Source organism: Miscanthus floridulus, chromosome 19, assembly GCF_019320115.1.
Source record: "Miscanthus floridulus cultivar M001 chromosome 19, ASM1932011v1, whole genome shotgun sequence".
Taxonomy (NCBI): Eukaryota; Viridiplantae; Streptophyta; class Magnoliopsida; order Poales; family Poaceae; genus Miscanthus; species Miscanthus floridulus.
This window is the reverse complement of record NC_089598.1, coordinates 101,438,126-101,462,289: the sequence shown is the minus strand read 5'-3', so window position 1 is coordinate 101,462,289 and position 24,164 is coordinate 101,438,126. Positions and strand designations below refer to the sequence as shown.

The window sequence follows — 24,164 nt, the reverse complement described above, 5'->3', positions numbered from 1 at the left end:
CTCCGAGCACTAAACCTGCTGAGGGCAACACCTCAGCGTTGAGGGTAACGGAATAGACCGAGGAGCAGCGCCGGAGGTGAGAGCACAGACCATGTTTGTCGACGCTACAACCCGTGGGAAGGCCATGGTGATCGCAAAAGCTGCTGACGCTGGACCAGCACCGAGACCCGAAGAAGAGCCCAAAGAGGACGAAGTAGAGGAGGTCCTGGGCCATCCACAGGACAAGCGACAACATGTGTATGTGTCGTGCTGGCGGAACGACCAATGGGTTGTCCATGAGGAAATCCCGGAGGTCGAAGAAACCAAGAAAGTTGAACGGGCGGCGAAATGGCTGGTGACGGAGGTGCAGGTAAGCTTCGCTTCATCCCCTGATCTTGATGTCTAGTCGCAGCTGTCTTACTTAGCTATCTGCACACAGGACTTAATGAAGACCACAAGGTACCACAAGAAATGCTTCGACCAGATCGAGGGGATCGCTGTGAGCAACAAGGAGCTGACGGCGGAGGTGGAACGCTTGCGCCAGCGACTTGAAGCCGCCAACCATAAAAAGACAGTGCAAGAGTCCCAGAACCAGAACCTAGTCGTCCAGCTCAGTAATAAAGAGCGGGAAAGAACAAGTAAGTAGCCGCTTTATCACAACAACTACTGACAAGTGCTGTTGCGTTGTTGGTAGTAACAGCTGTAGTGCAGGCTTAGAAGCCGAAGTGGTCCATCTCCGAGAGGAGAGCAGTCGTGCGGTCGTGGAGTGTGATTGCCTGAAAGAGGACAACAGAAAACAAGCGCAAGACCAGTAGCAGCTCCGGGACCACACGACCAAGATGACAGAGGAGCTGAAAGGTAAGTTTTCCAAACCCCTTTGCTCATTTTTGTTGCCTACCGTAGTTTGGCGTAATATAGCGTCTTAACAGCATATGCTGTTTGTAGTTATAAAAATCAATGCGAAGAAGCATCTGGAGGCCGTGATAAAAGACCGTGACGGCTGGAAGGCGCAATGCCAAGAGATCACCAAGGATCGTGACACCTAGAAAAACCGGTGCCAGGAGGTGGCAACGGGCATTTTGCCGATCCTTAACCTCATCGATCCGACGCTAGGAGAGGACGTGCCAAGGACGCCGCAGCTAGGATTGATCGAGAGATGCCAAAGGGCATGGGGATGGTTCTAGGAGTTCGTGAAGGAGGCAGGAGAGTACGTAGGCGCACATGTGCTGAGCATGGTACGTGCTCACTACCCCCTGATCGATCTCAAGCGCCTAGCCGAGGAGCTACGGATGACCCAGCTGGACTTGTCGGTGAAAATAATTGGCGATATTAACCTGTGTGGAGGTGCGACACCACCCATACAGGGAACACCATCAACAAGTCACTTGGGAGCGTTGTCATTTTCAAGCCAACCGGTGAAGCCTGTGGTCTCGACCAGCCAGGCATCGGCGGGGCCATCTTCTTCAGCTCGATCAATGCCAGAGTCCTCGAGACCCTTGCACGATGTCAGGCCTAGCGAGCAGCAGGTGTCGTGTGCCCCAACCAGCCAATAGAGTAGGCTATAGCTGTAGAAGAAGATGTAGTTGTGTTATTGTAAACTTGGACCTTTTTAGGCAAGCTTGTAATAACGTAACTGTATATCAACATAAGCTTGTTTGGTTTGTAGAAAACGTGTTTAAGCTCAGATATCGTGTTGGTGTAACTAAGTTAGAACATGTTAGCGTTCTGTTTAGTTGTACCAGTTTAGTCGACGCGTCATCCTGAAAGGTTTGTTTGGCCCTAGTTTGTCTTGTGGTCGGGTTGTGAGGTGCGTAGCTTGTGCATACGTAGAAACACACAAGTTAAACTAGAGAGCACCTGTCGATCACCCGTAGCATAGAGAGCGGATCCCATGCACGCGTTGGGAGGAACTGGAGACAGGGCCTGCTCCGAAAACTCAAAAAGGAATGGTCGTCGGTTTTAACTGGTTGAGTTAGAATAACAATGGACTTCGAAGTGACACATTAGAGTGGTCGGAGAAATCATAATAGCTTTATTGAATTGAATCGAAAGTACAAGAGGGGTACATATCTTAGTAGTTAAGCATAGAAACGCCTAAGCTTGTCGATGTGCCATGAATTGGGTACGTCCGTACCGTCTAGGTGAGCTAACCTGTAAGATGTTGGGCGTGTAACCTCTTTGATCATGAAGGGCCCTTCCCAAGGGGTTGCGAGTTTGTGGACGCCAGCCTAATTTGTCTTCCACTTTAGGACCAGGTCCCCAACCATGAAGAACCGCTCCTTGACGTTCTTGTTGTAGTACCTGCGCAAAATAGTAAGGTATTTGGCTGTACGTACGCAAGAATCGAGCCGCTTCTTGTCTGCACTATTCACTTCTAGCTCCCGTACTTCATTGGCCTTGTCTTTGTCGAAGTTCTCTACCCGTGCTGATCTGAAGGCTATATCTGCTGGGAGCACTGCCTCAGTGCCATAAACCATAAAGTATGGTGATACGCCAATATTACGACTGGGCTGGGTTCTGAGACCCCAGACCACGGCTGGTAACTCTTTGAGCCATCTTCCGGGAGCTTTGTCACTTTCTCTGTACATCCTCTTCTTAAGTGTGTCCAAGATCATACCATTTGCCCGCTCAACCTATCCATTAGCTCTAGGGTGCGCCACCGAGACGTATTTTACTACTATGCTCCTTTCATCGCAGAAGTCCCAAAAAACGTTCCCGGTGAACTGACTACCCAGATCAGTGATGATGCTGTTGGGTATGCCGAAGCAGTGGATGACCTGGTCAATGAATGCGACAGCCTTTTCTGAAGATGCCTTGACCAGGGGCATGTACTCTATCCACTTGGAAAATTTGTCGATCAGCACGAAGACGCATGTAAATTTCCCAAGGGCCGGTTTGAAAGGCCCGATCATATCCAGTCCCAGCATGCGAAGGGCCAAGAGGCTAGTATTGTCTGAATCTCGTGTGCTAGTACGTGGATTCTCTTGATGAAGAACTGACAACCTTCACAATGGTGGACTAGCTTCTCTGCATCGGCTACGGCTGACGACCAATAGAACCTTGCTCGGAAAGCCTTGCCAACCAGCGTTCTCGAGGACACGTGGTTGCCGCAAGAGCCAGAGTGGATTTGGTCCAGGAGATGTTCACCATCCTCCTAGGTTATACACTTCATCAAGATTTCCTCCTTCGCGTTCTTGCGCCACAATTTGCCATCGACGAGCAGATACTACTTACTGCGACACATCAGGCGTTCGTTTTCTGTCCGATCGGTGTAACTGCTACCATCTGTCAGGTATTTGATGAAAGGTACTCTCCAGTCAGGCTCCTTAGTGGTTGGAGGTGGTCCGGTGGTGTTTGATGCCGGAACCGTAGCCACCAATAGCTGGTATGGAGGCTTGTCGACCGCGGGATCTTCTTCTTTGATGGAAGGCGTGAGCAGGTCTTGAACAAATACGCCATGTGGGACTTTGGCTCGGGATGATCTTAACTTTGACAACGCATCTGCTGCTTGATTTTTGTCCCGAACCACATGTGTGTACTCGATGCCATAGAACTTGCCTTCCAGCTTTCTGATCGATTTGCAGTACGCATCCATCTTTTCGCTGGTCGTATCCCAGTCCTTGTTGAGTTGGTTAATGACCAGAGCTAAGTCTTCGTAGACATAGAGACGTTTGACACCGAGCTCGACCGCAATGCGTAGACCATGTAGGCATGCTTCGTACTCGGTGGCGTTATTAGACGCCGGGAAATAAATCCTGAGGACATATCGGAGCTGCTCCTTGGATGGTGATATGAAAAGGACTCCTGCTCCTACGCCGTCGATGTTGAGAGAGCCGTCGAAGTACATCTTCCAATACTCAGTGAGCCCCTGAGAGGCAGGTGTGCTTAAGTCTGTCCACTCGATGATGAAATCGACAAGTGCCTGAGACTTGATTGTAGTACGGCTTGCAAATTCCAAGGAGAAAGGGCATAGCTCCATTGCCCATTTGATGATGCACCCATTTGCATCCTTGTTGTGAATGATGTCTCCTAGAGGGTACTCAGTCATGACCACCACGCGATATCCGTCGAAGTAGTGTTTCAACTTTCGGAATGTGATTAGTATGGCATAGATCAGTTTCTGAATCTGTGGATACCTAGTCTTGGATTCATTGAGCACCTCACTGACGAAATAAATTGGTCGCTGTACCCTGTAGACGTGGTCGGGCTCGTCACGCTCGACCACCATGGCAGTGGAGACCACTTGATTAGTTGCCACAATGTAAAGCAGGAGGGTTTCATCTTCTCTAGGAACAGTGAGGACCGGAGGTGATATAAGGAATTGTTTCAGCTATGTAAAGGCAGCGTCTGCTTCCTCCGACCACTCAAACTTCTCGGATGCCTTGAGCAGCTTGAAAAACGGTAGTCCTTTTTTGCCTAATCTTGATATGAAACGACTGAGTGCAGCCATGCATCTGGTAAGCTTCTGAACATCCTTCACCTTTTTGGGCGGCTTCATGTCCAAGACAGCTTTTACCTTCTCTGGGTTAGGGCGTATGCTGTCGTGACTGACGACGTTGCCGAGCAATATACCAGATGGAACACCAAAGATACACTTCTTTGGGTTTAATTTCCATTGAAATGTGTTAAGAGCTGCAAAGGTACGCTCGAGGTTGTCAACAAGGGTGTATGCTTCCTTGGTTTTAACAACTACATCATCAACATAAGCCTCGATGAGGTCGTCTTTTATCTTGTCTTTGAGGCAGGCCTATATGGCGCGTTGGTAGGTAGCCCCGGCATTCTTGAGCCCGAACGACATGGTCATGTAGCAGTAGGTGCCGAAGGGTGTGATGAAGGATGTCTTGATCTGGTCGTCCTTTTTTAGAGCGATCTGGTGATAACCAGAGTAGCAATCGAGAAAGGAAAGCAACTCACAATCGACAGTTGAATCTATGACCTCGTCTATGCGAGGTAAGCTGAAAGGGTCTTTAGGGCAGTGTTTGTTGAGATTAGTGTAATCAACGCACATTCTTCATTCATTATTCTTTTTGCGTACAAGAACTGGGTTGGCTAACCACTTCGGATGATACACTTCTTTGATAAATCCGGCTGCCAAAAGCCATGTAACTTCTACCCTAATAGCCTCCTTTTTGTCGCGAGCGAACCATCGTAGCTTCTGCTTGATAGGTTTGGCTTTGCCATCGACATTTAAGGAGTGCTCGATCAAGTTCTGAGGTACACCGGGCATGTCAGCGGGTTTCCATGTGAACACACTCACGTTGCTCCTCAAGAACCTGACGAGCGCGTCTTCCTATTTAGGATCCAGGTTGGCCCCGATAAGGGCCGTTTTGCTGAGATCACCGTCGACCAGTTGGATCGCTTTGTGCTCTTTGGACTTGATGTTCTTGCGTGGGGCCTCGAGCTCTGGGATCTCTAGGTGGTTGGCTGGGGTCTTCTTGGCGTCGAGCGTGGTCTCGGCCATGCAAATAGAGAGGTCGTGAGCCTCTGCTATTCTGAAGCTATCATCCTCGCAGGTATAAGCTGCGTATACATTGCCCCTAAGAGTTAGAACCCCTTTCTTAGTAGGCATCTTGAGCACCAAATACCTATAGTGAGGAATGGCCATGAACTTGATGAGCGCTGGTCGACCAAGGATAGCATGGTAGGTGCCTTCGAAGTCAGCGACTACGAAGTTGATGTAGTCGGTGCGGAAGTGGTCCGGGGTACCAAATTGCACAGATAGCGTGATCTGCCCGAGAGGTGTGGAGCTCTGTCCGGGGAGAACACCCCAGAACTGTGCCTCGTATGGCTTGAGATCAGCCTAGGTTATCTTCAGGGCTGGCAAACTATTCTTGAATAGTATATCGATGGAATTGCTGCCGTCAATCAGCACTCTATCGAACTGGACCTTGTTGATACAGGGATCGAGAACTAGAGGAAAACGTCCTAGCTTAGGTATTGCAGCCCATTGGTCCTTTCTGCTGAAGGAGATCTCACGATGAGACCAAGGAGGGAGCCATGGATCGGTGATGAGGTTGTCGGCGTTGGCAACGTTCAAGCAAGCACGGGCGAGCAGCTTGCGTTCTTGTTTGGTCTCGATGGACACTTTGCCCCCCAATGATGGTGTGGACGTGATTGGTTGGCTTGACATACTTGTGACGAGGATCTGCGTCTTCATCATCGTTATCCTCATTACGCTGCTCCCCTGCATCGTTAGGCTTGTCGGATGTATCCGAAGCCTATTGGCGCGTGTAGATAGATTTGAGAACATGGCAATTCTCCATGGTATGGTTTGACTTGGGATGGAGCTGGCAGGGTCCTTTCAATGCTTTGGCGTAGTCTTCTTCATAGTTGCGATGTCCACCACCTTTTTAATGGCGTTGACCTCGCCATCGTCTTCCCGAGCACGCTTGCCCCTGTAATCGTCACGGCGATTACGCCGCTGATTACGCTGGTTGCGGTGGTCGCGAGAATCGTTACGCTGGTTGCGGCGATCAAAATTGTCGTTCTGACTATGGTTGCCGCGGTAGTCGTCGCGGTGTGGGGGGTGGTCGGAGCGCGGAACTCTTGCTGCTTCTTCGATGATTATCGTTTTAGCATCGTAGGCATCCGCATATTTTTTAGCAGTGGCTAGGAGCGCTGTGACTGATTCAGGTCTCTTGCAGAGGAGCTTGTCCCTTAGGGCATCGTGGAAGTGGAGACCAATGATGAAAGCCTCGATTACATCATTGTCGGAGATTGACGGGACCTTGATGCGCATCTCCGAGAAGCGTCGGACGTACTCGTGCAGTGGCTCATCTTTGTGATCTCGAATCCGCTGCATATCATATTTGTTGTCGGGTTGCTCGTAAGTAGCAATGAAGTTGTCGATGAATGTTTGCTTGAGCTCTTGCCAAGAATCAAAATAGTTCGCCGGCAAGCTGACCAGCCATTGGTGGCCTGCGTGGCCGACAGCGACTGGGAAGTAATTAGACATGACGTGCTCGTCAGCCATGGCTGATCTGCATGCGGTTTCGTAGAGCATGACCCATAATTCGGGGTTCTCCTTGCCGTCGTACTTCTAAAGTTTTTCGAGCTTGAAGTTCTTGGGCCATATGACTTGGCGAAGGTGTGGAGTAAACTGCTTCAAACCCGGAGGGCCATGAGTAGTATCATATTTCATACGGTGATAGCTTTCGTGGGATGCACGATCGTTGGCTCTTTGGTTAATGCGATCGCGCAGATCGCGTTCTCCGAGGGAATGGCGGAGATTGTTATTGCCATCACAGCAATCCCGATTGCCACCCTGGTTAACCCTGCGACCGCGGTTATCACGACGATTGTCGCGGTTGTCTCAGCGGTTGTCGTTCCAGTAGTCGCAGCGGTTATCGTCCCGGTAGTCGCGGCGGTTGTCGTCCCGACCACCATCATGACCACCGTTTCCTCCTTGACGGTTGTTTGATGGGTCGTTGTTGCACGAGCCATGTTGGTTGGGTGGCTGTGAGCGACTTGAGTACTGGCGGCTGTGGCTTGATTCGACTGAGACGGATGGAGCCCGGGCTTGATTTACAATCTCTGCTGTCTAGGCCATAGCAGCCGTCAGGTAAGCTTGTATATCATCACGAACTGCCTGGATTTCTGGGGTATTGGGTAGTCGTTGCATTGTCGCCATAGCAACAGCTACGTTGGCGCTTGGAGTCCTGAAGACCTGCTTGTCCCCCACCCTATCAAAGGCATTGTTAAGGTCGCGTGGTTGGACCCTTATGCGTTGTGCCTCCTCTTCTGCCTCGGCTTCGACTTGTCGGCGATTAAACCAGTCAATATTGCGTGCTTCGCGTGCTAGCCTTTCTTGTTCTGTTTCGCCAACTGCCGGCGGTTCATCATTACTGACAAATTGATCAAGTCTCCTCGCCTTGGTGGGAAGGATGGGAATCATGGGAAACCGGGGCGTGGTCTGGGATATCTAGATCGTATTCAACGCCTTCATTGTCATGATGCTGGAGCTCGGTGTGGACGGAGCCATTAGATGCGATGCCGGACGGGGAGCTTGAGCCACCCTCTTGAACTGTGTGGACCGATCCTTCTTGATACTCCTCAATCCGGACCATGTTGACGAAGTTGCGCAGGCCGTAGGGCTGGGCCTGGTAGTTCTCCATCGAGGCTTCGCTCTCAGAGAGCCGGAGACCTGTCGCGGGGGCTGGTCAGTGACGAACGGAGCGCCCTTCAAGAGTAGATGTGACCACGAGATCTGTACCGAGTCGTGCAGGACGACTGGCCTGAGCTGGTCGGGTAGATCTGTTGTGGGTAGTGGTTACCTGCTCATTAGGTTGACTTTGAATCGAACTTACCAGAGCTAGAGTTTCAGCAAGCTTGGTGCCGACCCGATCGATGGAGTCGAGCAGGTCGGTGTTGTCGATCTGCCTCCCTTTGTAGCGAGGAAGCGGACGACGGGTTGTCGGCGTGGCTGAAGACGATGCTGGTGTGGCCGGAGCCAGATCCACCGTGGTCGGAGCCGTAGCTGATGCAGGTGAAGCAGTGGTCGACGCAGATTGAATCCGTGCCTCCTCCGTGGTCATGGCGATGAAGTCGTCGGAGCCAGTGGTCCAGGTGATCTGGCCGATGGTGAACGTGAGATCGTTCGGCGTAGCCATGGAACTGGGGATGATGACCATCTTGTTCGTCTGGAGAGCAGTACGCACACCCCCTACCTGGCGCGTCACTGTCGACGAAATATGGTCGGCAGTCTACCTAGGGGTATGCCCAAGATAGTAGATTATCGGCAGACAGATGCGCAAGCTACAAACAAGATGGTGACGCAAGACAGACACGAGATTTTATCTAGGTTCGACCGTCGTGAAGGCGTAATACCTACGTCCTGCGTCTGATTGTATTGTTGTATGTCAATGAGGGATGTTTTTTAGAGGGGTCCCCTGCCCGCCTTATATAGTCTGGGGAGCAGGGTTACAGATCTGGAAACTAATCCTAACCAATTACAATTGCCATAGGTGGCCGGATAAGGATTTCTATTCTAACCGATCAGGATCTTGCTTGATCTCCAAGTCTGTCTTGATTCCTTGCGTGGGACTCCGAGTAGATTGGCCGGGCCGCGCGTCATCTTCTAGTGGGTCAGACCCCCTGGTCCGGGCCAGCCCAAGCTTAGCCGTAAGGATACAGGGGTTAATACCCCCACACCAACCGGGAGTAAAAGTTAACCTTTAGTCCCGGTTGGTAGCTCCAACCGGGACTAAAGGTCCCCTGCAGCAAAAGCCTGCCGCAGTAGCCGTTGGGCAGGGACCTTTAGTCCCGGTTGGATCTACAAACCGGGACTAAAGGTCTCTATAGTCCCGGGCGTGAAAAATACCAGGACTAAATCCAAATTTCTCTACTAGTGATAAGTTGTTTTGCTTTCTTTGATTCATGAAGGTGGCTAAAATATCTTTGATTCATGAAGGTGGCTAAAATATCTTTTTGGAACTGGTCAACATCTAATTATTCTTGACTGAACCAACCTTATGAGCATTAAGCTGATGGGTTGTATTTGATGAATTTTTTCATAGCAACTCACGGGCAGTCAGCTTAGTAGGACGCACGTGTGTTGAAAAGAAAATGAATTTGCTCCTCACTAAATATCTTGAATAATACTTTTCCTCAGTCCATCATGTAGGTGTCAAGGGCGTCGAGCCCTCGGGTAGCTGGCCTTTGGCTACGGAGTTCGTAGCCGCGGTCTGTCTTCTCCGGCGAGGTTTACCCCTCCACCGTAGGCTTGTTGGTTGAGAGGAAGAGGGAGATTAAACGATAATAATCTTGCTTGCCAATTGCATTGTTCGATTACAGCATATAAGGCCAAGGCCTCAACCAATCACTCCTAAACTTAAGGAATATAAATAGGAAACTAATCTCTCTTTCCTAGCTTAGCCACTCACGGTGGCCACGTCCTCCAGCGCGTCCTCGCGCGCGTCTGTTGCGCGTGCAGCGCGCTCTGTGGCACGGCGTACGTCACGAGCCCGTCTACGCCTGGTGTACGTGCGCCCCCACATGACAGTAGGACCTTGGCCCCGTTCGCTTGGAGGAATTTTGGAGGAATCTGGAGGAATTTATGAGGGGAAAACACTGTTTCGGATAAAAAAAGAAGCGGATCAAGCCGGATTTAAGGTCACGCGAACGGGGTATCTTTAGTTCTTCACTTAAGTAGTTGTGCATTTGGTCTTTAATTCATATGTGGGATGTCACTCAAACCCCTTGGTAGAGTCTTCCTATTGTACAGGTACCAGAGAGCATGCCCTTTGGTTTCCTACCTAATGCCAAGAATGTACTTTACAATGAGGCTGGCTATAACCTTTCTTCAACCTTCAAGGTATTACTCTGTTTTGGGGGTGGGGGGTCAACATCGTGGGGAAAAAATCATGTCTCTGTTTCAATAGGATTTTGTCATGCTATTTGCTAAGATTGCTAACTGCTCTTATGCAAGCCTTTGCTTTGTTGCTTCAAACATTGCTTTGAGGTCACTGTAACAATATCTGGATCGAGGTTTTGCTCAATCCAAAAATTTATACACATCAGTTTGACTTTTTTTTACTGTCAACGGGGGGCATCAGTTTGACTATTGTGATTACATTGTCCTGGGATGATGAGTCCTGTATTAAGACCGACAATTTTATTGTCATGTACATTTGATTTACTTTTGAGCATTGATTTTTTGCATTGCAGGGAAAGTCTGGTCCCATTTTGATTTATGGAAGAAGAAACTTCAGCTCATGCCCTCCTGGCACTAAGAACATTCGTAAGGTATATAATCTTGCAGCCACATTTCCTTCTCTAGCAGTATTCGGCCTTCCAAAGTTTTGGCTGTTTCATACATTGTTTTACACTTTTACTTGATTACTATTACTTGATGGAAGGAGAGATAAGTACAGTTGTCACAGGAACCACCATTTTCAGATTGCTACAGACCATTCCACGTGCATATATTTCAAGTAGTACTAGTATGAAGTGACGTGTACTGGTATAGATACAGATGTAGAGCCGGATTCCTGAAAAATACTAGTGCCAGTTTCATGTCAGGCTACACATTGATAGCTGTTAGTCTCTTGCATTATGTGATGAATGTAGAAGCTTCAGTTCCCATTTGTTTTGCAATGAGAGGCATGAGTCTGAATCGCTGTATACATGTATTACTTCAGATGGATGCAGGCAACAAGGGATCCAGTAGACCGGGAACTGAAAAGATTTCTGGAGTGAAAAGGAGACTCTGATAGCTGATTTTAAGTTGGTGCTCTACATTACATTGCATTAGATTTGAGAATATACCTTGCTCCTGAATTCAGAAGTGTCCTGATTATTCATACTTTACTCACTCTACCAGGTCGCGTTCTGAGTTGATGGTAAAGATCTTCAGAGTCTACGCAGTGGTGTCTTGTTCTGTCAACTGTTTCGCTTATTACTACACCTTTTGGGATTCTCTCTGCAGGGAACCTTATCTTTTCTTTGTCACCGTGCCATTGCATATCTTCAGCTTACTTTTAGTATTGGGCGTGTTCAACTGAGCTACTCTGCAGCCATTTTACTGTAGCTACTGCAACTTTCTTTACATTTGGTGAATGCTCGGTTAGTTAGCTTCTTGTTTTGTTTGGGTCGTTTGACCTGCTGGTTTACGTCATGGCTTGCTTATATCTGGTGTCAGTCTCCTCTAACTTCTCGTGTCACTAGCAGGTGGATTTAATTACAATTCACTAGTATATGGTTTATTACTAGTATTTACCTTATGGATCGGACAGCCAACGTGAAAAAGGCCTTTTCTTCCACTTCAAAAGAAAAACGTGAAAAGGCCTCACTTTTCGACTGATGGACTCCATCAGTAATTCCCATGAAGTTTCTCCTGCAGGACACAGATCCGTCCATCTACAGATCAGGGGACGGTTTCTTCATTCCTTTCGCAAAATATCTCGCGTCGCTCGACAAATATCGGAGTACTTGTGCAGTTGTGCTAACGGAAAGTAAGAAACGGGTGGATCATATCCGGCCGGAGCAGCAACAGCGGCGAGAAAATTCGGTGCTTGTCGTGATGAGCTTGGCTGGAGGCTGGAGCCCCCATCATCCAACACCCATCAAGGCATCAAGTGGCGTCCGATTCCGCTGGGCCGACGACGCCGACCCAGTGGACTCCGCGATGCCGCCGCTGACGGCGACTCGGGGCCGGGGGACATCCTGCCGCGACCGTGGGCCGTGCCGTGCCTCAGCTTTCCAGGCGACAGCCCGGAGCTTCGCATGATCCACTGCTGAGGATCGGATCTTACGGTGGATCGATCGTGTCGTGCACGGATAGAGCATCCGCGTCCATGCACCGTACATACGCAGCGGCAGGCAGTGAGGCAGACCCATCTGACCGTCTGATTGATCGGTGTGGGCGTGTAGCGCTCCATCGCAAGTTCTCGTGCGTCTGGATGCGCGTCGCGATCGGTTGGCACTTGGCAGTGGGCCACTGCCGGTCGTGTCCGTCCATCAGCCATTGTCGTTCATCACAAAAGAAAAGGAGAGGCGTGGAGGCGACTGGGTTTATCGGGTAGTACTTGAGCGTGAGAAACTCACTGCAGAACGTTCATGTGTCTGTCGGTGGACAGATGGAATATCTCACGGGCACGGAAAACACACCAGCCACCTAGATAGATAGGAGTATTATATAATATAAGACCTGATGATGTTCCATCACCAGTGGGGTGCAGATGCAGGATATGGTGGTTTGGTTCGTGACGTGGAAAGCCCAGCAGCGCGGCAGCGCCAGCGCGAACGGCGAAGCTCCCACGCCGACCGACGCAAGCGCGACGCCGCAACAACGGGATCGGAACCCCAAGAGGCTGAGACCATCGGCAAGTCACTCGTGGATTTCGCACGAAACCGCGCAGAATCTCCCGTTATCGGCCGGGGCAAACCCGCCCTCCCCGCCTTTCAACCAGTTTTCCCGCCCGGAGTTACCCGTACCGTACGCGAAGGAAAAGAAACGGGGGCGGCCACGCACGCTAACGCTAGCAGTAGTAGTAGCAGTCCTCGCTCGTGGCCCGCGCGGGCGGACGTGGCTTTCGTTGGTCCGGCAGCGGGAAACGACGGCGCGGGCGCCGCGGAGAAACTGAGAAAGGCCAGGTATTAGGCGACGGCGGAGGTGTAGTAGCAGTACGGTACGAGAAATTGACCGATCGGCCTGGATGCGACTGATGGGTTCGGTCGAGGCAACACCACCGATGGGTGCATGAGTGAGTGGGAGATGCGTCGATCGCGCACCACCCGCTGGTCTGGTCCACTACGGCGTTACCGGATCGATCGCTACCTTTTCCCCGTCGATCCGGCCGTGCACTGAACCTGACCGGGTGTCGGCTTGCTCCCCCGGACGGACGGACGGACCGTGGTGGATGCGGATCGGATGCGCTCTCGCCTCTTTGGCCTCGGGGACACTGGGTGGAACGCTACGCACGCCGTTGCTTGGCAATGGCACCGATCCTCCGTGCCTCCGTGGATCCAGGCATCCGTTCAGCACCTTTGCTTGATTGCTTCGCCATCACTTTTTTTGACAACATGCTTCGCCATCACTTTGCTAGAGCTCTGTTTGTTTAGTGCTCCTACTAGTACTAGTAGTAGGGTATATATATACCAAAAGATCTAGCACTAGGGGACCTGCAATTCGGAGATCCCACGAGCCATGCTTTGACGGACCGTGCTCACTGTTCAGACCGGTGGGCCTACGGCCACGAGCGCCCTGTTCCAGAAGTCGCCAGCTCGAGGTCTGGATCTTCGCCGATCTGCAGAAAAGCGTCGGTTGCAAGCAGACGAAGCGAAGTGAAGCGGGGAGTGACCTGTTTGTTTGGCTGATAAGCCATAGCTGAAAGTGCCGTTGGCTGATTTGCTGTGAGAGAAAAATATCATTCGTTTACTGAAAAAGTACGGCTTATAAGCTAAGCGAACGGGACGAAGATCGGGCGGTAGGACCACGGCCACTGTGGGCACAGGCGCGCATTCGCAGCTGACCGATCTGGCATCCCGGGGTCCGGCGCTCCGGCCTCGGGGTCGGGGCAGGTAGAGGCAGCCGCAGCTTCTTCACAGTTCGGCCAATCGGCCCGGGCGAGAAGGAGAGCACGGGATGGATGGGCCTTCGCTGCTACGGCGTCCGGTCCATCTCGACGAATGGCGCCATCTTCCATGTCCATGCCAACAACATGCGTGGGTCACACGAACGGGTAGGGTAGGGTAGGGTAGGGCAGGGTGAGTGCCGCCCCCACTTCAGTGCCTTTCACTTCGTTTATAAGTCGTATTTTTTTTAGTTAATGAACAATATTTTTCTTTTCCAACAAATTAGCCAAAAATACTTTCAATTATGGCTTATCAGCCAAATCAACCAGGCAATACAGCCCGTTCTGCAGCATCGCACAGCACAGGGAAAGCTCCCCCTCGCATCCATCATCATTCCCTTCGGGTCCCGGCCGACCTCCATCCCCAGCCCAAACATTGGATCCCCGGTGCGTGGCTTCCCGCTTCGCTGATGATCGAATCAGTGGATGGCCGGCAGAATCGCGGAAACACGCCCGAGCTTGTCCAGTATTGCGGAGCACCTTTCCCGATTATCTTAGCATTCTGCTCAAGCTTTTTTTTAAAAGACTGGCTTTTGTCATGTAACGTGCGGTACGGATTGTGGTTGAAAATTGTCGGCCTGTTCGCTAGTTGGTTTCTGGGTTGGTTTGGGCTGGCTGGTGCTAGTTTATTGTGAGAGAAAAATACTGTTGGCTGACTCGTTTGGGCTGGCTGAAACTAATAAGCGAACAGGCCGTGTAGGGGTGGACAGATAGACATGATGAGATTTGGCCGTTCACTTACTGTACATGATTAAAAAAAAGCAGTGTCTTTGTAATGCGAAGGATGAAAACATCTTGTACCAATTGGAAATATTAATTACTATACAATAGTATCAACATTTATGTGTCTAAGTAAGTCTACTATAAAAATATATTTCATAACTAATCTTACGATATTGATTTAGTATAGTAAATGTTAGTAGTTTTTCGTATAACATAGTCAAACTTTTAAATTATTTTACTTCTCGGGAAGTGAGAAATGCATTCTTTTTTAGGTGGAGAGAGCCGATAGAATTTATAGAGTCTATAAATGGGTATTCAGTTAGAAATGGATAGACAGAGTAAATATAACTAATTCTGAGTACCTGTGCACGTAACTTGCAAAATTTGAAACTGCGCTACAGCACAAGTTGATGTCCTATAGTGGACAAAATCGGTAAAGCATCAACCATCCTAGAGAAAAAAACTGACCAAACTTTCTCGAGTTTTAACTAAAACCATAGATAGAGGACAAGGACAATGATCATCACTAACCTAGTGGTTGAGATGCGTACCCCTAGACCCTTATGGCAAAGGCCTTATATTCTTGAGATGCAAATTAATTAAAACCATGAAACTGTTTTTGTTTCAAAAGGAGTAAAGGACTAACAAAAAAAATGTTATTTTAGGGTTTAAAACCTTATTAGTTAGGAGACATGAACTATGATGAACTTCTATAGTGCATCTTATACAACCTTTAGTGCCCCTAAAACTTTGTTGAAAAGGCCGTAGATTCCTGCGCTAAAACTGTAAGGAACCTACTCCCTCCGGTTCTCTAAAGCAAGTCGTTTTGAGGTTGTCTTAAGTCAAACATTTTAAACTTTGACTACAAATAACTTCTTTTGGGTTGAGTTTGAAAATATAAAAGTGATGTAATTAGATTTATCTCGAAATGTAGTTTCATAAAAGTATATATTGACTATATTTTATAAATATTTTATAGTAAAAAGTTACAGTCAAAGTCGTTTTTTAAAGACCGTGTTGATGTCCAAAACAACTTGTTTTATAGAACCGGATGGAGTATTAATCAAGGGACACGACACGAGCCCATCCATCCATGCTCTCCGGTCGTAAAGGAGAACCAAATGGACTTGCTTTAGCAGAGCTACAAAATACAAGGTGCTCAATGCAAAACCGCCTAACAAATCAAGTAGAAAACCCCACCCCCTTTATCACCTTGCCCACTCTCAATTAGTAGCTTCATTCATCATCACCCACCCCTCCCCTCACTCATCATCTCCACACACACACAGAGACAGAGACAGAGAGAGAGAGAAGCAAATCCAAGAAAGAAGAAGAGGATCCATGGAGAAGTGCAGGTCGGTGCCGCACGAGCACTCGTCGGCGTACTACGGCTGCGGCGGCGGGTACGACTACGAGGACGTCGGCGGCGGGCCAGGGCAGGCGGGCAAGTCGTACAGCTTCAACGGGCCGAGCGGCCGCGACGACCCGGAGGCGAAGCGGCGGCGCCGGGTGGCGGCGTACAACGTGTTCGCCACTCCGGGCCGGATCAAGACCACCGTCCGCGGCAGCGTCAAATGGCTCAAGTCCAAGTTCTCCGACATCCGCTACGGTGGCCTCTGAACACTCAACCTGCTAGCTGCATGCAATCCATACTACTCCTACTCCTACACCACATATATATGCATGAATCATGATGCTCATATGCAATTATATATGCACGCACAAGTTATATGTGTGCGGAACGCCGACGGCCAAGCTAAATAGCTGCTGCATATATGGAGGCGCTACTGTGTACATGCTATGTTTCTAAGCATGTTTCATGTGTGCGTGTATGAACTGTGTGTGTGTATGGTTGGTCTCTCAAGTCACAGTGTGCTTGAGACTACGCTCGGGTGGCAAGGCCCGATGGTTGGGACCTTGCCGGCTGGAGTTCGAGCACTTGTGGCTGCGAATTTCTGGTCTCTCAACGGAATTTACCATAAAATAAATTTCATTGTCTCTCACACGTAGAGCCACAAAGGGAATGCGATGTGCCCGTCGTCTACGGTGTCATGATTGGACCCGGTGATCTCACAAAGGACGTGATCTGGTGATCTGGGTGTAGTTGTAGGTTTGTTTATGTACGCGTGGTGTGTGTGGTGTGCGTGTGTGGGTTGGTGTGTAACTGAACAGCTTATAAACATAGCATACCCAGATGAGAGGCGTTAAAAAAAAGTCACAGTGTGCTTGCTTTCCAGATCGGCCTGTGTGTTTTCAGTTTGCTTTTGCTCTGTCAGGAAAGAAACGGTGGTTGGTTGTACTCTGCTTGAATCTGCAAATCAAGTTGTATCATCAATCATCATGCGCTTGCTTTGATCTGGTTTGCTTTTCAGTTTCCACCACAGTTGTTTGTGTTTTCTGTTTTGGATTGGAAGTGGAGGATTTCAGTTTCAGTGGTTGAAATTCGACCTTGCTGATCTGAATTCGGATGGTTTATTTCTCTCGCAAAGGCGAAAGCCGAAATGTCTCTTTTTGATCTTTGAAAAAGGTGCTCTTGAGCACAAACAACGCAGGCTGTTGCCAGCAAAGATGGATCGACCAAGAACTGAATGAATAATAAAACTAATTCTTCTTTTCAGAAGAGATGCTTATTGGTACATGTAATGAACTAATGATTCTTATTTTCTGAAGAGATTCTTGTTGGTACATGTAATGATATATGAGGCATCAGTCTCCACAATTCAGAGGATGCTCAAGCTCAACCGGAGAAGAACAGCCGCGCGGCCTAGACACGATCCACAAGAACGTACTGCTTGGAAGAAGGGAACTCGTCCGATCCACGCGGCCGCCTCGAAGTCCGACACGAAGGCAGCCGACCTGCTCTCCGGGCCGACGCGGTTCACGGTGCCGCCGCCGCCGCTGCCGGACAGCTGCTCGCCTTTGGCCTTCTCCTCCTCCACGCCGTCGTCGCCGTCATCGTGGTCCGAAGCCGCGACCAGGTGGTGATCCTCGGCCCCTCGCCATCGTCGTCGCTGCCCGAGTGGTGGGAGGTGTTTGCCTTCGGCACCTGCTTCTGATCTTGCGTTACCATCTGATTCTGAATCGGGCTCGCTTCCTGAACGACCGGGCTAACCGAAAACCGTTTCGCGACTGTGCTGGATGAGGCGTTGACGATGGTTTTTTCTGATGACGCGTCGTGAGCGCTGGAGGAAGCATTAGCAGCAGCTGATTCTTGGCCGTGTCAGTCAATTCATCATCAGTCCATTCACCATCTTCCTGATCCTGGACACGTGTGAGCAACAGAGCCCAAAGAGAGCAGGCAGTCAGGATAACACTAGCAGAAGCAGGGATCATTCATTTGTTCCTGCAAGAGTTTAGTTTCACAGTATATGTAGTAATAGGAAACGGGCCTAAAAATGCTGGATTTACCTGGAACAAATTCAGGGGGACACCTGGTTTTACCCGGATGACCAACGGCAGCCTCCGCCTGCAAGCAAGATCAGAGAGCACCCGTCAGCCAACGAAAGAGGCGTTCTCCGCAACGTGCCTGGGTGGTTGTCCGCGGCCACGGTTCTCACTTCCTCGCGTCGACCCCCTCCTCCCCCTTGTACACGACGGGGATCGGCGAGAGGTCGCACGGCAGCGGCGACGTGCTGAAGAACTGCAGCAACGGCAGCAGCGGCGTGCTTGTTTACAGGGTATACTGGTTCACTACGGCTCTTCTCCCAGCTGGCTACGGCTTCACGCCCATTCTGGGCCTTGGACCCTCGCGTTGAGTCGTCGCTCTCTCGTGCTCCGCCTCGGCCCATCTTGATAGCTGGTACCGTGCGCGTCGTCTTCTTGGTCAGCGCCGGTCACAGCTGGTCCTGCTCTTGGACTGCTGACAGACGGCTCTTGGTCAGAGCTTCACACGAGGGTGATATTATACACGGGAGCAGGGAGGGAAGGAAGCCGGACGACTCCACTAAATAGCGAACGTTCACCAAATTTAAATCTGACGAAAAATCAGCACCCACGACTTTCTATTTGTAGAAGAAAAAAAATAATTTCCGCAACTTTCCTTTTTTGAAAAGTTTTCTATTTTTGGCAAAAAAAATTATGCGCCTTTTTCTTTTCTGGAAAGTTACAAAGTTATACGCATAACTTTTACGTCTAACTTGTGGAACAAACTTCGTATATCTTATACACATGACTTCGACGTGACAAAGTTTGCACATAACTTATATATATAACTTACTGTGTGATTCTTTGTGAAACAAACTTATCAACATAATTTCTTATAAAGCTATACAAATTATACATAAAACTTTTATGTATAACTTAGGTATTAACGTGAAGAATAAAGTTGGATGTATAAATTATATTCAAGAACTTAGATGTACAAATTAATATCGTAACATATTAGTAGAAAATATGAAAACTATGTATAAAAATAACTATGTAGTATAACTTGTTGGCCTATTAAAAATTACGTAAAACTGTATCAAAAAAGCGCAGAACAAAAAATATGGTGATAAGTTTTGTTTTGTAAAATGTTATATTGTCAAAGTTATGAATATAAGTTGTAGAAATAAGTTATGTCCCATAACATATATGTATAACTTAGTTACTTTCTAAAAACAGAAAGTCGTTGATATTACTTTTTTCTAAATAAGGAAAGTTGTGGGAGTAGCTGATCGTTCGCTAGATTCAAATCCAGTGAACGACCACCGGAATGGAATTGGGGAAGTCGGAGCCGGCGATGCATGCGTGGCGTGAGCCATCAAAAGTCAGATGCATGCGCGCGTGTCCCCGTGGGGACGCAAACGGGTGGCGGTGGCTGCGGGCAAAAAAAATCAATACAGACCATCCTTACACAAACACGGTGGGGATGTGTGGCTCATAAGGTATCTAATTTACCATTTATATGCTAAAAATAGTATGGTGTCCCACCTACCTACTGCACAATCTGCGCGACGTCCTGGTAGGGATGACCCTCACCCATTTTTTTGGAATTAAATTGGGTGGACCCTGGGTGCACCCAATTCGTGTGCACCCCATGATGGATTGTTGACACGTGTACAGGTAACTAAATCCTATGTCTAGCAAAATCTGCAACACCTGAGTCCGTGCATATTGTCTTTGGCTTTCTAAATTTAGCCTCCACACGTGCTGCCAGGTGTCCGTGCGATATTCTGTTTACCACGTGTCGATCGTCCACCATGGGTGCACCAAGGTCCACCCAATTCATTTTTTTCCGGCTGTGGCACTGGTACTGGCTTGGTCCTGGGGGCGCCCACCGTGCCCGCGCTGGTCGGGATTGGGATGGTTTATTGCTCTTGGAAAGGCGAAAGCTGAAATATCTCTCTTAGCAAAAACGAGACAACCACTACGTCACACAGGGTTTGTAGGGGCGGCTCAAGACCATTTGTAGGGGCGGTTTGGCCAGCCGCCCCTACCAAATCGTCTCTACAAATCATGCATTTGTAGGAGCGGTTCCTAGACCGTCTCTACAAATTGATTTGTAGGGACGGCTGGTAACACCAGTCGCCCCTATAATACATGTTTGTAGGGGCGGTTCAGTCTAGAACCGTCCCTACAGTACATTTTCCCGCTAAAAAAATTTAAATTTACACTTCAAATTCGACCGGAACATACATATGGCCCTGTTTGTTTCCGCGTATTCCCACGTTCGCGTTGCGAGTGAGCGAGGAAAGCGAGATAATCCCGCCGAACGCCCCGCGACCAACGCGCGACCGGGAATCGCCCGCGGCATGGAGCGCGCGAAACTTAACTACGACCCACGATTCGCAAAACGTAGCCTCCGAACAGCGTTCGCTCAAGAGTATTATATAAACTACAATTACAAGTACAATTCACAAGAATATATACAATCCATCATTAAATAGATATAATTCATAAGGTAAAATCAATGTCAAATTTTATACACATTGTTATCAATGGCCTAGAGCTAGCCTTTCGGTCTCACAAAGGTGTTGGTACTGAGGATTTCTACCTAAGTTAGACTCTCGGTCATAGTAGGTGCCTTTGACATGTACAATCTGGTCCAATATGAAGTTGCAAAGGTCGTCGATGAGCTCTAAGAGTTGGTCATCCTTGTATGGGTCTCTTTTCATTTCTTTCTCTTCTTTCCACTAAAAGTGAACAAGTTTTAGTTTAGTATTTCATACCATATACAAAGTTTTTATACTACGGGTGAAGAGGTTTAAACTTACCCTTAAGGGGTGTCTCCTGTAGGCACCGGTGTTACTCATCATAGAACATACATAGTATCCACAATGTACACTCCTAGGCTTCTGCTTGGGGCACTGTGTGTTTTGTATATGGAAATGTTAAGTAATGCTTTTGACAACCATGTAATAGAGTACTGAAGAAGTAAGTTACATTTACCGCACATAGTATTTTTATAGCCAGCTTTTTCTTCCTTGCTGGATCATGTCTTTCGTGATGTTTAGTGACATAGAACCTAAATATCCTGTTCGAATTATTTTAGTAAATACAACTTGTTAGTATCCAAAAGTGAATGTTACAAGTATGTATACAAACATATAAGCTAATGAGGATTATCGATATGTATACATCTTGAGAATCGATATGAAATCTTTGTATGTCACCGGGTCCCTATCTATTGAATCAAAGGCACATGCCATGCTCCTCCCGACATCGACACCTATACAAATTCAGTGGTTGCTACATGGATTTAATTATAGAACTAGATAAGCTCTTTTGCATTGAATAAAATATATCGAACAAAGCTTTAAGTATAGAGTTGAACTTACTCGAAGTTGTATGGTAGCCATATAGTAGAGTGTTGTTGGAGAATTTTAAAAGCCAGGGCAATGTATATCGAAACCTTAAGGGACTCCTGCCTTAATTTCTTCGTACGGATGTCCTCTTTATCCCAAAGGGTCTTTCCAGCAGCTAGCTCTTTGTCATCCAGTTTCCACTGTTTAGGGTAATTAAAATTTGTTTGTGCTATAGCTTGAGGGTCTATATACCCGGCTTTCACATTTGGCATTTGTTTTACAATGTGCACTTGCATTCCATAAATCATGGCGTGGGTTAGTTACAACAAAATCCAAAGATTACATTCATATCATATTGGGAGGACAAGAACTTACAGGTACCACATGTGAATTAGATTCATCTCCATTGCTCCAAGGTGAAAGCATGTCTGCATGTCATTGAAGTCGAATATAATTTTCCTGGCTGGGCTTCCAAATGTGCCGGTGGGGAAGCATGCTTGTATGAGGTCTATGCTCATTGGGAGAACACGCAAGTACCAATCATGGAACATTCTCATTCCAAGTGGTAGGCGCTGGATGTCCTGGTTTGGTAGGAAGGGCTTGCCTCTTTCATATGTTTTTGGGCAATTCTTTTACCATTTGATGGCATCAATATTTGGATACTGCTTTGCTATTTAGTGGAGTTTGCTAGTGACGGCCTCCTCAGAAGCCCATGATGGGACTTTTTTAACTTGGTTCTTAGGCTTGAACTGGTCATGGGCATACCACTTGTGCACCGATGAGACGTCTTTCATCAGAACATAAATTGGCCTTATGGTGATTGGATGCTTCTTTCGAAGTTCCCATTCAGGCATGTCCTCATCTTCTTGTACATCACCTTCTTCAGGAGGCACTCGTTGTTCATGTATTGGCTACGCTTGTTGAGAAGACTGTGTTATCTCATCATGCACTTGCTTGGTACGAGCCAGAGAAGGTTGTGGCTTATCAGGCACATGCTCGCTAGGAGGCGGGGAAGAATGTGGCATCTTAGGAATGTGGTGGTCACGAGACGATGAAAATATCTCCCCGTCCTCAACAACTCGCTCCAAATTTAGGAGAGGGGTGAAGGGGTAGAGATGGCGACTAGAGGGGGGGTGAATAGTTTTTTCTAAAACTTAATCTCGTCGGCTAACCGAAACAAGTGCGGAATTATAACTATCGGTCTAGCCAAAACTACACCCCTCTATCTATATTCACTAACACCTTTCAAAGAAACTAATTAGCAACAAAGATGTCAGGCTAGATAGAGCTCTCCTAACCAATTCTAGAAGCAAGGTCATACAAACCTATGCCACTAGTACTTTAAGCGATAAGGGAGCTCCTACACATGCTAGTAAGCAAGAGCACAAAGCCAACTAAGCTCACTAGCAATGTTCAATAACAAGGCAAGCAATGCCAAATTAGATAGCGCAATTACTTAGCTACACAAACTAAGCAATGTGACTAACAAGGTTACGCAAACCAAATTAGCCACGTAAGGGAGCTACTTCTATGCTACACAAGCAAGAAGATAACTAGTAAGCTACACAAGCTAACTAATTATAAGAGCAACTACACAAGCTTAATATGTATAAAAGTAATTACAAGCTTGTTGAAAGGATCAAAATGCCCAAGAGGTGGGGTGAATTGGGCTAATTCTAAATTTTCTTGCAATAATCAAATCCTATGGATAGCCCAATTAACCCCTTGTGCCTAGAAAAGTGTTTCTATCAAACTAATGCACAAAGGACTAGCAACCTATGTTCCAAACTTACTCTAGCATGGCAATTCTATGAATGTAAAGACAAGTATTGAATTGCTCAAAGTAAATACTTAAAGTAAATGCTCAAAGTAAAGAGAGAGAGGAATATGGCGATGTTTTGCTGAAATATCGGAGAGTCGCCACTCCCCACTAGTCCTCGTTGGAGCACCCGCGCAAGAGTGTAGCTCCCCCTTGATCTATGCAAGGATCAAGTGCTCTCTATGGGTTGATTCTTTGACACTCCATCGCGGTGAATCACCCAAAACCGCTCATAACTTGAGTTGGGTCACCCACAAGCTCCGCCGGGTGATCACCAAGCTCCCAATCACCACTAAGCCGTCTAGGTGATGGTGATCACCAAGAGTAATAAGCATGAACTCTCACTTGACCACGTGAAGCCTAATGAGAAGATGGATGCACACTTGGCTACTCTTGATTCACTAATGAGGCTACTCTCTTGGATTCTCAAATCTCAATCAGCTCACTAGGACCTTGCTCTTCTTGGCACTCACAAACGTGTTTCTCAGCTATTGGAATGAGCAAAAGTAACTCCACACACGAGTGGAGCTTCTATTTATAAGGCAGCCTGAAAAATGAACCGTTATGAGCTTCTGCGGGGTGACCGGACGCTCCGGTCAGTTCAACCCATGAACCAGTAAAAATGAGTTGACCAGACGCTAGCAGGGTCCGGTCAGCACTGACCGGACGTGTCCAGTCGCATAAAACCTTTACTGGAACCTTACTGGACTCGACCGGACGCTGAACCCTCAGGGTCCGGTCAGTACTGACCGGACGCATCCGGTCGTAGATTCCTTTCTCTGGAACCTTACTGGAGTCGATCGGATGCTGCCTTTCAGCGTCCGGTCACTTGACCTCTCCATCGTC

General features: G+C 48.1%; 1 protein-coding gene and 1 pseudogene across 1 annotated transcript; both read left to right on the top strand.

Annotated features, from left to right (window-relative positions):
* LOC136526494 (leucine-rich repeat receptor-like protein FASCIATED EAR2) overlaps nucleotides 1–12,205 on the top strand; it is a 29,373-nt pseudogene extending 17,168 nt beyond the window's left edge.
* A 3,805-nt stretch (nucleotides 12,206–16,010) lies between these two features.
* Nucleotides 16,011–17,152, top strand: LOC136527681 (uncharacterized). Its single transcript, XM_066520474.1, has one exon. The coding sequence runs from the start codon at nucleotides 16,116–16,118 to the stop codon at nucleotides 16,392–16,394; it is 279 nt and encodes a 92-aa protein (XP_066376571.1). The 5' UTR covers nucleotides 16,011–16,115; the 3' UTR covers nucleotides 16,395–17,152.
* Nucleotides 17,153–24,164: the final 7,012 nt, after the last annotated feature.

Excerpts from the sequence above, each read along its gene's own strand:
- LOC136527681 (XM_066520474.1), top strand. The coding sequence starts at position 16,116 with ATGGAGAAGTGCAGGTCGGTGCCGCACGAGCACTCGTCGGCGTACTAC.